This window comes from Oncorhynchus gorbuscha, linkage group LG14 (assembly GCF_021184085.1).
Source record: "Oncorhynchus gorbuscha isolate QuinsamMale2020 ecotype Even-year linkage group LG14, OgorEven_v1.0, whole genome shotgun sequence".
In the NCBI taxonomy this organism is placed as follows: Eukaryota; Metazoa; Chordata; class Actinopteri; order Salmoniformes; family Salmonidae; genus Oncorhynchus; species Oncorhynchus gorbuscha.
Genome location: NC_060186.1, coordinates 54,404,078 through 54,420,585, shown reverse-complemented (window position 1 = coordinate 54,420,585; position 16,508 = coordinate 54,404,078). Strand labels below are relative to the sequence as shown.

General features: G+C 43.0%; 3 protein-coding genes across 4 annotated transcripts; all 3 read right to left on the bottom strand.

Moving 5' to 3' along the window:
• Positions 1-703: 703 nt before the first annotated feature.
• On the bottom strand, positions 704-3,129 carry LOC123995781 (transcription factor 23-like). The gene is made up of 3 exons (XM_046299455.1): positions 2,899-3,129; positions 1,277-1,567; positions 704-1,021 (listed from the first exon to the last, which is right to left on the bottom strand). The coding sequence occupies exons 2-3, from the start codon at positions 1,523-1,525 to the stop codon at positions 884-886; spliced, it is 387 nt and encodes a 128-aa protein (XP_046155411.1). The 5' UTR covers positions 1,526-1,567; positions 2,899-3,129; the 3' UTR covers positions 704-883.
• Positions 3,130-3,463: 334 nt separating this feature from the next.
• LOC123995128 (epoxide hydrolase 1-like) lies at positions 3,464-9,876 on the bottom strand. Of its 2 annotated transcripts, none has more exons than XM_046298498.1 (9): positions 9,563-9,876; positions 8,011-8,230; positions 7,731-7,911; positions 6,037-6,255; positions 5,764-5,893; positions 5,341-5,555; positions 5,105-5,213; positions 4,846-4,968; positions 3,464-4,661 (listed from the first exon to the last, which is right to left on the bottom strand). In XM_046298498.1, the coding sequence occupies exons 2-9, from the start codon at positions 8,191-8,193 to the stop codon at positions 4,457-4,459; spliced, it is 1,365 nt and encodes a 454-aa protein (XP_046154454.1). In that variant the 5' UTR covers positions 8,194-8,230; positions 9,563-9,876; the 3' UTR covers positions 3,464-4,456. The 2 variants fall into 2 exon arrangements, with proteins under 2 accessions (XP_046154454.1, XP_046154455.1); XM_046298499.1 differs by having other exon boundaries at positions 8,011-8,204.
• Positions 9,877-13,194: 3,318 nt separating this feature from the next.
• Positions 13,195-16,008, bottom strand: LOC123995676 (signal recognition particle 9 kDa protein-like). The gene is made up of 3 exons (XM_046299336.1): positions 15,659-16,008; positions 15,107-15,175; positions 13,195-13,769 (listed from the first exon to the last, which is right to left on the bottom strand). The coding sequence occupies exons 1-3, from the start codon at positions 15,728-15,730 to the stop codon at positions 13,656-13,658; spliced, it is 255 nt and encodes an 84-aa protein (XP_046155292.1). The 5' UTR covers positions 15,731-16,008; the 3' UTR covers positions 13,195-13,655.
• Between the last annotated feature and the right edge of the window lie 500 nt (positions 16,009-16,508).

Sequence of the window (16,508 nt, the reverse complement as noted above, 5' to 3'; positions counted from 1 at the left end):
TAAGGTGGGGAATTTTCTGTTTGTCGATATTTATCTAGTCAATGTATTGTGTTGAAAACAGAAACCATGATATTTATTTATTTGACCTTTATTTAACTAGGCAAGTTGGTTAAGAACAAATTCTTATTTTCAATGACGTCTTACCCCGGCCAAACCGGAACGACCGTGGGCCAATTGTGTGCAGCCCGAATATTGAAGTGGCCGAAGTCAGTATGCTTTGTTTATCGGTAGTGTGGGTCATTGGCACAGAAACCTGTTGGTGGAAAATTCGTAGCATATATTTTATATAATTATAACTGCTGCATCAAAATGTTGAAAATCTGATTTCCCCCGAGCTGATCATTGTCTGCAGCCAGCTCTGATCGTAGTGTAAGGAAACACTACCTCAACCTTCTGGCCCGTAGTCCTGCATGGCATCGACTGTGCCACAAAAGCATGCTAAAGTGGCACAGTCGACATCCACGTTTATAAACCGTTATTATTTGTGGTCGTATTAATCATTTAGAGTTAATTCGACGAGAGGGGAGGGTGTTCAATTTACTTTTCAGTACAATGGGAGGGTCATGTGAAAATATAGTTTTTTGTTTGGGAGAAGGTGCATATATTTTTTGACACCTTGAGTTGGACCAGCCCCTCCCCCAGTAAATTTTAGACCTGTCCCTAACAAATATTTCACACACTTTTCTCAAGTAGTGATTTATGCTTCTGTAATAAATGAGTGATTTAATGTGCTAATCAAAGCGATCCTTTGATTTTGGTGTATTTGATTTCAATCTTGACATTGTTCTAGGTGTTTCCGTGTTTAGCACATACATTACATTGCCATTCGCTGCAGTTTCATAAGCATCACAGTTGGATATATTTTATTTCAACGCTCCTAGTCCTAAACGGATTGGTCCATGTCAACCTCTGGGGTAGGGGTCGGTGGATGTGTTTCCTCCTCCCCTGACGCTGGCTTCTGATTGGCTGACAGCAGTGCTCCCACATTCCCACAGTACAGCAAGGAGCGCATCGGCCACTTCTGTCAGGACAGGAGACATGTTAAACTTCAGTTAGTCTGTATAACTGTAATAAGTCATACCAAATTAAAACTCTTTGTGAATGTCATAGAGATAATGTAAGAATTAGTCATGCCTGCTGTGGACATCCTACTACAGTGCTGTTACACTACAATTCATGTCTGATTTTAACTGAGCATCTGGACAGATCAGGGTTATAAGCTATGATAACCAAGGAACGAAAAAGATAGGCACCCAGGTAGTTTGATGTCACCAACCTTGACTGGGTGGAGGTAGCCCCCTGCCCTGGGGGGCACTGTGAGTTCAGAGAGAGCCCCGCCCTGGTCCAGGGTCTCAGTAAGGTGGGCGATGTAGTCGGTGGCCAGGACCAGGACGTCCAGCTTGGAGAGCTTGGTGTCACGGGGGACGGAGGGCAGGGCTGCCTGCAGGCTGTGGAAGGCCTGGCGGAGGTTACGTACACGGCTCCTCTCCCTGGCCGCGTTCTCTGGGGAGTGTTGGGACTTCATAGCCCTGCTGGGCTGCACACCCGTCACACCCCCAGACCTCACCTGTACCACGCAGTAGGAACACTTAAGTTTCATTACATTTACAGGGTAAATGAGAAAATAATGACACCAATTAATGTAACATTTAAAGAGCGCTATAAAATCAGTTTCCATAACACAAGCAGTGCTGTAAAGTGCTTAAGTAAAAACACTTTAAAGTACTACTTAAAATGTTTTTTGGGCTATCTGTACTTTACTATTTATATTTATGCAAACTTTTACTTCACTACATTCCAAAAGCAAATAATGTACTTTTTACTCCATACATTTTCCCTGACACCCACAAGTACTTGTTAAATTTTGACAGGAAAATGACCCAATTCACACACAAGAACATCCCTGGTCATCCCAACCGCCTCAGATCTGGCGGATTCACTAAACAGAGAACATCCCTGGTCATCCCAACCGCCTCTGATCTGGCGGATTCACTAAACAGAGAACATCCCTGGTCATCCCAACCGCCTCTGATCTGGCGGATTCACTAAACAGAGAACATCCCTGGTCATCCCAACCGCCTCTGATCTGGCGGATTCACTAAACAGAGAACATCCCTGGTCATCCCAACCGCCTCTGATCTGGCGGATTCACTAAACAGAGAACATCCCTGGTCATCCCAACCGCCTCTGATCTGGCGGATTCACTAAACAGAGAACATCCCTGGTCATCCCAACCGCCTCTGATCTGGCGGATTCACTAAACAGAGAACATCCCTGGTCATCCCAACCGCCTCTGATCTGGCGGATTCACTAAACAGAGAACATCCCTGGTCATCCCAACCGCCTCTGATCTGGCGGATTCACTAAACAGAGAACATCCCTGGTCATCCCAACCGCCTCTGATCTGGCGGATTCACTAAACAGAGAACATCCCTGGTCATCCCAACCGCCTCTGATCTGGCGGATTCACTAAACAGAGAACATCCCTGGTCATCCCAACCGCCTCTGATCTGGCGGATTCACTAAACAGAGAACATCCCTGGTCATCCCAACCGCCTCTGATCTGGCGGATTCACTAAACAGAGAACATCCTTACTTGAGTCATTTTCTATTAAGGGATCTTTACTTTTACTCAAGGATGACAATTGAGTACTTTTTCCACCACTGACCACAAGATCTGACGTGTGAAGTTGAATCTGCAAATACCTAACATAAAGGGTCTTAACATTGTCCAGACATCAACAATGAAGGAGTTCAGTAATTCAGGAAGAATTCACAATTTCATTTCGTAGAGCTACTTAACATGAACAAAAGCTGAGAGAACCTTCCAAATACTTAATTACTTTCCAGCTATAACTGAGGGGTGGATCTACTGTGTTCTGTAGAAGTTTAACTCACCCACTTCTTAGGATCCCTACGTGGCTGTAGTGCCCTCAGACTGTCCACTTAACTCAAGAGCAACCAGCTCCAGACACCCTACTGAAAACCAACCGAGACCCAAAGCTCGCCTGTTTTCTGACCGCAGCTCCCCAGCCCCTCTAACAATCTCCAGTCACAGCTTCTCCTCTGCGCATCGTGGTCCTATGTCCTCCCTCTCCCACCATCCCTCTCTTTCTCTGTCTCTCTTTCCCTCCCCTTGCCTTATCTGGTGAGGTCCTGTGGGGATCTCAAGCGGCCCTTATCTCCCCCACCCACACCTCCCCCGGATGTGCTCTGCCAAGGGGAGCAGCCTCAGAGTAATGGGGTGGCCCAGGGCAGGACACAGGGCTTGGGAAACACCAGGGCCTGGCAGCAGCTGGAGGAACTTCTGGTCTCCCTGCCATAATAGACAACTAGGAGGATGGTACTGCACTTGGTACCATCATCATACCATTTTTGGGTATTAAACCTTGAATGGGGACCAAGGCCACATATCTTAGGTGTGATTCCATAGACATTAGCAGAAAGACAGAACAATAATTGAATTTAAATGTTTATTAATATAATTTGTCCAGAAAATATATATAGATCAGGAGATTCGTTTCTGAAATAAATGCAAAGTGCTATTTATGGAATGCTATAACATTGTAAATAACAACAGAATAGGTGATCAGAATAAAACACACATTTCAGTCTCTGGCAACTATTGCAAAAAATAAAACATATCTGATATTTTGTGCAATCATTTAATAACCACTCAGACCTAGACTATGCCAGTAATCAAAACATAACTATCTGTGCTCTCCTCAACATTGATTCAGGAACAACCTTCACGAAATTGTCTTCTATTCGCTCTTCTCAATTGGTCCATGGATCATTTCCTAACTAGAGAGTAAGTTGAGGAACACTTTCTTCCCCATCTCATTGGTAGTAGTCATTGGGAGGCTTTACTGTACTATATTAGCCTGGTCACAGATCTGTTTGTGTAGTCTTGTCACATATCCTTCCTCCAGGATTTCATGGGGATCCTTTGTGATATTTGCAGGCAAAAATTTTAATTTTGCTGCAGCAATTCTGACATTTTGCTTGGCAATATGCAATGATTTTGTCCAATTTGTCATGGAAATGCGCTGATCAGGGGAAAAGTTTGTTGACGTGTGGCTTGACGTATTTTTGTTGACGTATTTTCGTACTGCGGTGATGGGTCTGTTTTATGCGATAATATTGCAATGATTTTACTGTTTTAAGCAGAAATAGTGAGGTGATTGGTCAAATTTGCAAGCCCCTCGCATAGTATCGAGTTGCGATCGCAGAATCCTGGAGGGATTGTCATGGTCGTTGTCATGCCAAAACAGCACAAACAGATCTGTGACATGGCTAGAATAATTTCCAGATGTGTGTAAAAAGGCAGCTATGGCAGAGGACTATGGGCCAATCAGGAAGTAACTTCACATGTCAGTGCTATTGTAATACCAGTGCTCGCTGACCTAGCATCTGGTGCCGTTTGGTAAACAGGAAAGGCAGATGTGCAGAGCGATCACTTCATCTTCTCCTGCATCTTGGTGAAGTTCTGGATGTCCTGGGCCATGAGTTCTGGCTCCTCCATGGCGGCAAAGTGTCCTCCTCGGGCCATGGGCGTGAAGGTCTTCAGCTCGCGGTACTTCTGCTGCACCCACAGCTTGGGGGTGTGCATCAGCTCGTTGGGGAAGCAGGCAAAACCGGTGGGCACGTGCACTGGCATCCTGGGTAGAGAGGGAGTGAATACGTGCAATAGTTAACCAAAACATAAATTGAGTTTGTCCTTTCTACTTCAACAGCATCACTTACCAGGACAAAGTTATTCATGTTCTGAAGGTGGAGCTCCTCGTGCTAGTTAGACTATTACACAGCACAAACATAGATATTCCATAGCAACATTTCACTGACTTTGAGTGTGGCTGGTCAAGACCCTTGCTGAAGTTCTCCTTGTAGAAGCGCATAGAGGAGATGATGCAGCCAGATGTCCAGTAGATCATCACGTTGGTCAGCAGGTCATCCAGACTGAACTTCCTGCAAGGAAAGAGAGGTGCTAAAAAACCAAAGGCCTTAACACTGGACATGGTAATCTGACAAAGAAGCCTTTTGAATACTAACCAACTATCTTATTCTACAACAACGGCTGTGGTTCAGGTCTAAGACGTTCTACCTTGTAAGTCCTCCGTCATCCAGGTTCCTGAAGTCATGGTCAGTCCAGGTGGAGAACTTCTCCAAAATATAGGCAGCAAGACCCACCGGAGAATCATTCAACGCTCGACCTAATAGAAAGAGATCAGACATGATACAGCACAGTTTTTATTCCTGGGCCTGGTCTATACAGAAGCAGCAGTTAAAGCTGTGTGTAGCCCAGAACGCGTCCCCTTCTAAACTGGTTCCATCTCTTACCCACAGTGTCAGGCTTGGTGGCCTGGATGTGCATGTATCCTGACTCCTTGACAGACTCCACCACTAGGTTCTGCACAACGGGGTAGATGCGCTGAATGTCGTGTTCGTTGAAGCCAAACATCTTGGGGAAACTGCTGCCCAGCATTATAGACAGAACCATGGGCAGGCCCGGTTTGGAGGGGGGAGCAAAGTTGAGATGTAAGCCTTTGATTATTCTGGGGCGAAAAAAATCAGAGAGGAGAGATGAAGTACAACAAACATTGAATCTGAGTCAAACTGAGGCTTTTTCACTTCCTATCATTCACTCATAAAACATTATTATGCATTCTAAATCCCAGAAATAAGGAGGCACACATAATATTGGATATGTCTCCCATGGCTTAAGATAAGATCTGGCCATATTTCTGTGTCTGTCTGTCTTACTTGGGCTCCAGCTGGGCCATGTTGGTAGTGACGATCCATCCCCAGTCTCCTCCATGAGCATAGAACTGTTGGAAGCCCAGTCTCTTCATCAGCTTGTGGAACACACGGGCCGCACACACCGAGTCAAAACCTGCAACATAAACAGAATCATTCATTTGAGAGAATGAATATAAAGTCACTGAATATAATGTTTATCTGGCAGAAATGCTTTGTTAGATTCAATGGGCTGGGCATATGTGACCCTTAACCTCAGACAGGACTCTAACCACTTGCCTTTCTTATGTGGAGCCTCGGAGAAGCCGTACCCAGGGATGGAAGGACACACCACCTCAAACACGATGTCGTCTGGGTTGGAGGGTTGAGTCAGGAGGGGTATCATCCTGTAGAACTCGTAGAAAGAGCCTGGCCAGCCGTGCACCATGAGCAGAGGCACGGCAGTCACGCCCTCAGGGAGGTTCTTGGGCCGCACATGGACGTAGTGGACGTCAATGCCTGAGACATCATCAAATCAAACTTTATTTGTCACATGAGCCAAATACAACAAGTACAGACTTTACTGTGAAATGCTTATTTTACAAGCACTTAACCAACAGTTAAGGGGGGGGGTCAATGTAAATTGTCCGGTGGCGTTTTATGAATTGTTCAGCAGTCTTATGGCCTGGGGGTAGAAGCTGTTGAGGAGCCTTTTGGTCCTAGACATGGCGCTCTGGTACCGCTTGCCGTGCGGTTGCAGAGAAAACAGTCTATGACTGGAGTCTCTGACAATTTTATGGGCTTTCCTCTGACACCACCTAGTATATAGGTCCTGGATGGCAGGAAGATTGGCCCAGTGCGCACTACACTCTGTAGTGCCTTACAGTCAGATGCCGAGCAGTTGCCATACCAGGGGGTGATGCAACCGGTCAGGATGCTCTCGATGGTGCAGCTGTAGAACCATTTGAGGATCTGGGGACCCATGCAAAATCTTTTGTCTCCTGAGGGGGAAAAGGTTTTTTCGTACCCTCTTCGCAACTGTCTTGGTGTGTTTGGACCATGATAGTTCGTTGGTGATGTGGACACCAAGGAACTTGAAACTCTCGACCCGTTCCACTACAGCCCTGTCAATGTTAATGGGGGCCTGTTCAGTGCTCCTTTTCTTGTAGTCCACGATCATCTCCTTTGTCTTGCTTACATTGAGGGAGAGGTTGTTGTCCTGGCACCACACTGCAAGTTCTCTCCTCCCTATAGGCAGTCTCATCGTTGTCGGTGATGTTGTCTCGTCAGCAAACTTAATGATGGTTTTGGAGTCGTGTTTGGCCACGCAGTCGTGGGTGAACAGGGAGTACAGCAAGAGACTAAATTACACACCTCTGAGGGGCCCCAGTGTTAAGGATCAGCGTGGCAGACGTGTTGTTGCCTTCCCTTACCACCTGGGGGCGGCCCGTCAGGAAGTCCAGGACCCAGTTGCAGAGGGAGGTGTTTAGTCCCAGGGTCCTTAGCTTAGTGATGTGCTTTGTGGGTACTATAGTGTTGAACACTGAGCTGTAGTCAATGAATAGCATTCTAACATAGGTGTTCCTTTTGACCAGGTGAGAAAAAGAAGTGTGGAGTGCGATTGAGTCATCTGTGGATCTGTTAGGGCGGCATGTGAATTGGAGTGGGTCTAGGGTGTCCGGGAGAATGCTGCTGATGTGAGTCATGACCAGCCTTTCAAAGCACTTCATAGCTAGTGCCACAGAGCAGTAATCATTTAGGCAGGTTACCTTCTCTTCCTTGGGCACAGGGACTATGGTGGTCTGCTTGATACATAGGTCAGAGGATGCTTGAATGAACCATTTCCTGGAGACTCAATTTGTTTGTCTTTTGTGTGTGCAAAGTTTCACGTAGACTTAGTTAGTTATGTTGTATTTACTGGCAGCCAATAGATCTGCTTGTTCAGTCTCATCTTGTTCTATACATAACTGATAAATCTCTACACACCATCTCACCTTCAATGTTGGTTTTGTAATGTGGGAATTTGTTCAGTTTTTCCACTTGTCTCCTCCAGTCAAAGTCACGTCTCCAGTAGGTGACCACCTTCTGCAGATAGTGGGAGTTGAAGCCGTAGTTGAACTGGCTGTCCTCTAGAGAGGGGAAGGGTCGGGTCTGGTCTATTCGCCTGTACAGGTCCTGGGTGGAGCATTGAGCATGAGGTTCAACTAAAGACTGTTGCATAAGCATTAACTCTCTAAGAGCTCGGCCCTCTAGGCCCATAATCCCCCACCTCACCTCCAACTCCTCCTCATCCGTTTGGACTGTGTAGGGGCGAATGCTGAGATCTTCTTCCCCAGCCATGGGAGTCCCCTCCCCCCACCAGCCATCTTCACTCTTCAGCTGATGCCTCTTACTCCTCTGCACCAGGAAGTAGACCACTCCTCCCACCACCAGGGCTAACAGAATCTCTGTAAACATGGTGCTGCCTTCTGGGTTACCCAGGGAACAGAATAAACTAAATCGGGGACAGCAGACATGTTACAATGCACGCCTTTCATAATGCCATTCACTGTCCTTTATATGTAATGCTTAGTAGTGAGTAAATGAATCGTTTTTGTTTGGAGGCTATGTGTAGCATGTCATTTATAACAGAAAAATACAAATCGGCAACACCTGAAATGTATGGTTACCAGCACAACAGACTTGACTACTTTATCCATTATGCAAACAAATTGCTACTGAAAAATTATGACAATTGACCAGAGGTTTGCAGACAATGTGAAAAATAGAACAAAAGTACTGGAGCACTGTTGTTGCACAGAATTCTGTTCTGAAAGGATTAGGTAAAGAATGGAGTGGACAAGGCCCCATAGTAACAATTCAATGGGGTCAAAATGCATGACAAAGCTTTTCTCTAGCCAGCCTCTGATACCATAACTTTCATGGAGAACTTAGAAACATAGATCTGATTTCGTTGTGAGCATCTCTTTATTGATAGACATAACTTGTTTTTCACCTGACAGAAAGTTATACAAATATATCCTTACAGGAATTCAGAAAATAAATGTGTCCCTTTGGATCTTCTGATTACAAATGATAAAATTAAAGTAGTGAGCCCTAGAAGTTCCCTCCATGGGGGCCCAGACAAAACCTTTTTCTGGAACAAGCAGATGGCAACCAGCAAAAACAGGCCTGTGATGAGAGCCGACTGAGGTTGTACTTCAAAATGCCTAGGGCAACACATTTACAATGGTGGCAACTTGGCATGCATAGTTAATACAACATAACTTGTATGCTCTGCTATGGACCTGATTGTTGTCCAATACTGCAGCTGTTCCTAAAAACAAGTCCGGTTATGCACTAATCTGACTAGACAGGCAACCAATTGAAAAACAAAGATTGCATTGGGATGACTGGAATTACAAGTACGGTATGAAGCGTATTCAATGTTGAATCTATTCACAGATCATTCCAAACATATTTAGATATTTCAGATAACAGTTGGGTAGGCCTACAATGGATATGCTACAATAACCAATATAAACAAGTAGGCTACCGTAGGCAATGCTTTCCAAAATTGTTACCAAATTACCCCAAAATATACTCAATTAAGGGGACATAGGCCTACTCATATTATTATTATTTTGTCAAATTCTAGCATTCCATTTCTATGCACGCGCCGATATTTCGTCACAACAATCCAAACTTTACACCTTTCAACCGTGTTTCATTAGTCTCAATATCCTACATGATCGATTAATACATTATCGATAAGAAAGACATATCGACCAAGAATACTTTTAGCGCTATTCTTTCAGGTATTATTAAAAGCAAGAGTTAATCTTACTTGTTGCTGTTCCACAAGATGCAGTGTCAATTCTCCCGTCTGCCAGTTTACAGTGTCGAAATAGAGACCAGTGGTTCGTGGGAAATGTAGTTCTTGTCTACTGGACTCAAACCAGTGCAAATTTTGGCCACGTTCAGTTGTCAAACATTCTCGAACTTTGCAGATAGAAATTCCACGAATAGAGCTGACGTGATTCCTTATTCTCCATGTCAGAAGCATGTTTGTTCTACATTGACTATTTCTATTATGAACGTTATAAAAATGTATACCGACTCTACACACACATACAATCGTCATATAAGCTGCTGCTATTCTGTTGATCTAAAATCCTGCCTAGTCACCTTACCCCTATACATATATATATAGCTCTGCAGCCTTGTCTCAGACTAGACGTAACATAGTAAGAGTAAATCCGGGACACTCAAATTGGTATGATATGTTATGTTTGGTATGGTTAGGTAAGACAGGTGGTTACTTAATGCAAAATGGGTGGTTGGTCGGGATGGATACAGGGTGTATAATGCGAACGTCTATCAACTGAAATGTTACAAGTTTGAATCTCATCACAGACAAGTTTAGAATTTCAGCAACTTTTCAACTACTTACTATTTTTTAGCCACTTTGCAACTAATTGATGATAGCATGCTAGCTAAGCCTTCCCAAACATCTACGGACGACTTTAGCATTTTAGCTAATTAGCGACTTTCAACTACTTACTACTTTTTAGCTACTTAGCATGTTAGCTAACCCTTCACCTTACCTTAACCCTTTTAGCTAACCCTTAGCCTAACTCCTAAACGTAAGCCTAGCTTTAACCTGAACCCCTAGCCTAACTAACATTAGCTACCTAGTTCAAATTCGTAATATATACATTTTGCAAATTTGCAACATCATACGAAATGAGTGGTGGACATCCACAAATGAATACATACTATTCGAAAAACGTAACATATCATACTAAATGGAGTGTCTTGGATTTAAGTACAGAATAATAGGAAATGATCTGACAGAACTATAGATCCAGTACCCCCCCTGCACATTGTACGTATGGTACTGGAACTGACCCTGTATATAGTATGTTTGCTTACTTTATCGTGTTCCTATTTCTTATTAATATTGCTTGTGTTTTTGTTCTGCCTTATTTTTAATATTATATTGTTATTGATTACTGCATTGTTGGGGTTAGAGTTTGCAAGAAATGCATTTCACTGTACTTGTGGATGTGACATTAAATCTTGAAATGTCCCCAAAAAAACATGCTACAAGGTGGGATCTATTTGTGTTAGTTAAATCAATCATGCGAGAACTGTCGATGGAAACGCTTTTATGCGCAAATATTGATATAACAACCATCATATCGAAGTAAACTTGGGAGTCAAGCAATGACATGTGTGGTCCTCCCACTACGACTCATCAGGAAAGCTACAGATTAAATAAACTGAACTTCACAGCATGGTGAAAGGGCAAGGTGATGAGCTTGATGCTCCTTTCCAAAATATTGTGAAGGTTTTATTCTGGTGACATGATCATCGATGCTTGGCTGCCGTTTGACAAATAAAAGAATCCATAATAATCTCATCATGTAGGCTATGTATCTGCGTGCTGTTGGCCATATAACACAAAACAACAAATTGTGAGAACCATCGGTAGGCAGCGTAGCCTAGTGGTTAGAGCGTTGGACTAGTAACCAGAAAGGTTGCGTGTTCAAACCCCTGAGCTGACAAGGTACAAATCTGTCGTTCTGCCTCTGAACAGGCAGTTAACCCACTGTTCCCAGGCCGTCATTGAAAATAAGAATATGTTCTTAACTGACTTGCCTGGTTAAAGGTAAAATTTAAATAAATAAAAACATGTTTAAAAAATAAATTTAAAAATCGGTACATGGGAACTTAACCACAAAATGTATTTGTGCACTACAGTGCCTTCAGAAAGTATTCAGTATTCTAAAATTGATTACATAAATAAAAATCCTCAGCAATCTACACACAATCCCCCATAATGACAAAGCAAAAACAGGTTTAGACATGTTTACAAATGTATTTAAAAAAAAACATACCTTATACCAGACCTTTTAGCTATGAGACTCAATGTAGCTTAGGTGCATCCTGTTTCCATTGATAATCCTTGAGATGTTTCTACAACTTGATTGGAGTCCACCTGTGGTAAATTAAATTGATTGGACATGATTTGGAAAGACACAGTTGTCTATATAAGGTCCCACAGTTGACAGGGCATGTCAGAGCAAAGACCAAGCCATGAGGTTGAAGGAATTGTCCGTAGAGCTCTGAGACAGGATTGTGTCAAGGCACAGATCTGGGGAAGGGTACCAAAAATGTATGCAGCATTAAAGGTCCCCAAGAACACAGGAGCCTCAATCGTTCTTAAATGGAAGAAGTTTGGAACCACCAAGACTCTTCCTTGAGCTGGCCACCTGGCCAAACTGAGCAAATGGGGGAGAAGCGCCTTGGTCAGGGAGGTGACCAACCCGATGGTCACTCTTGACAGAGCTCCTCAACCATCTCCGCAGCACTCCACCAATCAGGCCTTTATGGTAGAGTGGCCAGACAGAAGCCACTCCTCAGTAAAAGGCACGACAGAACACTTTGAGTTTGCCAAAAAGCACCTAAAGACTCTGACCACGAGAAACAAGATTCTCTGGAGGCCTGAATGCCAAGCGTCACATCTGGAGGAAGCATCATGTTTTTCCAGAGGCAGGGACTGGGAGAAGTCAGGATCGAGACAAAGATTAACGGAGCAAAGTACAGATATCCTTGATGAAAACCTGCTCAGGACCTGACTGGGTCGAAGGTTCACCTTCCAACAGGACGACACCAAGCACAGCCAAGACAACGTAGGAGTCCCTTCAGGAAAAGTCTCTGAATGTCCTTGAGTGGCCCAGCCAGAGCTCGGACCGAATCGAACATCTTTGTAGAGACCATAAAATAGCTGTGCAGCAACACTCCCCTTCCAACCGGACAGACCTTGAGAGGATCTGCAGAGAATGGGAGAAACTCCCCAAATACAGGTGTGCCAAGCTTGTGTCATACCCAAGAAGACTGAAGGCTGTAATCACTGCATTAGGTGATTCAAAGTACTGAGTAAAGGGTCTGAATACTTATGTAATGTGATAGTTTAACTTTTTTAAACTACTTTTGCTTTGTCATTATGGGCTATTGTGTAAATTGATGAGGGGGAAAAATGTAATCCATTTTAGGAGTCTGATTGCACTCTCACCACACAGTCTTATCTGCTTCTAGATCTGCATTACTTGCTGTTTGGGGTTTTAGGCTGGGTTTCTGTATAACACTTTGACATCTGCTGTAAAAAGGGCTTTATAAATATTTGATGGATGGTGGGAAATTGGACATTGTTTTTATGCAGATTTACATACATTTGCATGAAAGTCTCACCAATTGGATGGAAACATACGTAGCTAGTGACCTGGTTTGGAGACAATTATTTTCAATGATTAAATAATGTCCAAACATCTGTCATTCTTGATGAATAAAGATAAATCTGAAGACATTCAGGAGGGCCGTTGTTATGGCAGCTTGATCAGCAGCGATATGGGGAGACATTGACATTTAATCATACATTAAAATCAATCTTTCAGAAAGTTGATAGATGTTGGCTGTTGAGGTATATAAACATTTATTGAGTAATGCAATAATATGCAAAGTTGACTAAGTGGCATTGGAGACATTGTTCTTTCACTGAACTAGCAATCAAAAGGACCTGCTTCATTCATGGTCACCTCAACATGGTCATGAACATTTCTCCTTGTGGAAATGGAAATTTAAAAGAAGCATAACAAAAATAAATCTAACTATATAAATAAATAGACATGCGTCTCTCCATCTTACAACTGAAAATAAATACAAGCTCTTTAAAAGAAATCCAGGAAATACCTCTTCAGAGCACCGAAGGTTACCCTCGCCATTTTCATGTTTGATTCCACCAACCCTCCCATTTCCCCTCCCTTCCTTCTCTCTCACGATCCGATGTAGTCATTCCAGCTCTGTTCTCTTCCATTGTTTGTAATATTAACAAACCACAGTACAGACTCAAAGGAGAGTTAACACAACTAAGGGGTTCAGTCCGTTTCCATGGCACCACTTTCCTTAGACACCATAAGCCTCATCAGTTTGCCATGCAGTTTCTCGATCTTCTTCACATCCTGGGCCTGGTCAGTCTTGTATTGTAAACACTGCAATGGAACAGAATGAGTCGTGGATTAGGTAGAGGGAAACAGACATGAAGCAAATATTTTATATACAAAAATAAACATGTCTCAAAAGTCTTTAAGCAACTGCTTCGTTTGCCTAATAGAGCTCCACAGTGGTGTTGTCATATTACCCATTAAACCTAGCGGTTAAACAGGAATATGGTTCCAATCGTGATTAGGATTAGGCCTGGCTCTTAGTCAGTGTTCCAATTCACCCCAAAGGTGTTTGATAGGGTTGAGGTCAGAGCTCTGTGCAGGCCAGTCAAGTTCTTCCACACTGATCGACAAACCATTTCTGTATGGACCCCGCTTTGTGCATGTCATGCTTAAACAGGAAAGGGCCTTCCCCAAACTGTTGCCAAAAAGTTGGAAGCACAGAATAGTCTCATTGTAGCATTAAGATTTCCCTTCACTGGAACTAAAAACAGCCCCAGACCATTATTATTCCTCCAATACACTTCACAGTTGGCACTACTGTAGTCGGGCAGTTAACGTTTACCTGGAATCCACCAAACTCAAATTTGTCTGTCGGACTGCCAGATGGTGAAGCGTGATTCAATACTCCAGAGAACAAGCTTCCACTGGTCCTGAGTCCAATAGCTGCAAGCTTTACACCACTCCAGCCGACACTTGGCATTGCACATGGTGATCTTAGGCTTGTGTGCGGCTGCTCGGCCATGGAAACACATTTCATAAAGCTCCTGATTAACAGTTATTGTGTTGACTTCCTTCCAAAGGCAGTTTGGAACTCGATAGTGAGTATTGCACCGGAGGACAGGTGATTATTATTTTTATTTTTCTTACACACACTACGTGCTTCAGCACTCAGCGGTCCCTTTCTGTGAGCTTGTATGGCCTACCACTTTGCGGCTAAGTCATTGTTGCTCCTAGAGGTTTCCACTTCACAATAACAGCACTCTAGCAGGCCAGAAATATGAAGAACTGACTTGTTGGAAAGGTGGCATCCTATGACAGTGTCACGTTGAAAGTAACAGAGCCCTTCAGTAAGGCCATTCTACTGCCAATGTTTGTCTCTGGAGATTTCATGGCCATGTGCCCCATTCTATACACCTGTCAGCAACAGGTGTGGCTGAAATAGCTGAAGCTACTAACTTGAATGGGTGCTTTTGTATATACAGTCCAAATGAACGGGATTTCAACATTCTGACTTGTAATGGGACTGTTCGGAAATGTTGAGCCTCCATGTTAGATACATGTAAGTCTTCCACTCTCGGATTCTTAACAGGGACTAGTGGTTGGTGTAATGTAGGATACAAACAGACGTGCACAGTGAACAGACCGTGTTCTCTTGAACATACCACTGCATCATCGGTGACTTTGATGCGAAGGTTACCATCACAGTGTCTGTATTTGATAACCACCCTGACCTGCATTAAAAGGAGGGAGAAAAATATTGTACAAACGTTAGCTAACTCGTTTCAACAAAGGCAACTGAAAAGACCTTAAACCTGTTTATTTAATTTAAATATGCAACAAACAGAGCTACATGTATTACAACGTGGTTGATTATCTTAATAGTACTCAGACTTCAACAGTTGACTAACCTTACTATTAGGCCATTTATTAGGCCTATATATTAGGCCATTCATTTTTCCTTCCTACTCACATTTGCCAGCATATTTAACGTTAACAGTTGGCTTCTCGTAAACTGCCTGCATTGCTTGAAAACGGCAAGCTAACAGTAGTTAGCTATCCTGGCTGCTCCTCGAGACTGCATGGCCCTCCAGCGGTGGTGGTTATTATGGGCTAGCACATTTATTTGTGCTGGGACATAACCATTACTAAATAAATGTTGCTAGGTAACGTTAGCTAGTTCCTGCAGCTGACAAAGTTTTAAACTTCATGGTTACCTTCATTGGCGCTGTCAGATATAGTTTTTCTGCTGCACGGGCGAACTCTTCCCATGTTTGATAATAAGGCATAATCCTTGTGCATAAGAAGTTAATTCCAAAAGAAAAACTGTTGAAGACGGCCTGTTAGGTTTAGCAACTTCTTAAAAACCACATCAGCGAACTACCAGGTAGAAAAGAACCGATGTATATACACGTCTGCGATTGGACGAGCGCCCTAAAGACCAATCACAGAGCACAATACTGTGGAGTTCAAGGTATTCGTAATTCTAGAAAATATTCTATTTAGCTACGAAACATGATACTCCTCCAGAGAGAAGCCCAGTCTTTGCTTCTTTACACTCATGGCTATACACTCATGGAGGCCTTCACGCATCAGCCAGTAGATGGCAGAAATAGTTATGTTTTTTCAAGAGCGCAAGAAGGGCGCTTTCATTAGAAAGTGAACATAGCAGAAATGAATAAAATTAGATTTCATTCTTCTTGACAAAAAATATATTCTCAACAGTATAAGAAATTCAACTAAATTTCACGTTTCGTTGAAAAGTGGCCTATTTGACAACAAACCAAAGAGATTTGACAAGCAAAAGCAGTCCATAGACCTATTTGATTATTGATTAAATATACAGTACCAGTCAAAAGTTTGGACACACCTACTCATTCAAGGGTTTCTTTATTTTTACTATTTTAGTAATAGTGAAGCCATCAAAACTATGAAGTAACACATATGGAATCATGTAGTAACCCAAAAAGTGATAAACAAATCAAAATCTATTTAATATTTGAGATTCTTTAAAGTAGCCACCCTTTGCCTTGATGACAGCTTTGCACACTGGATCCTGGACTTCCT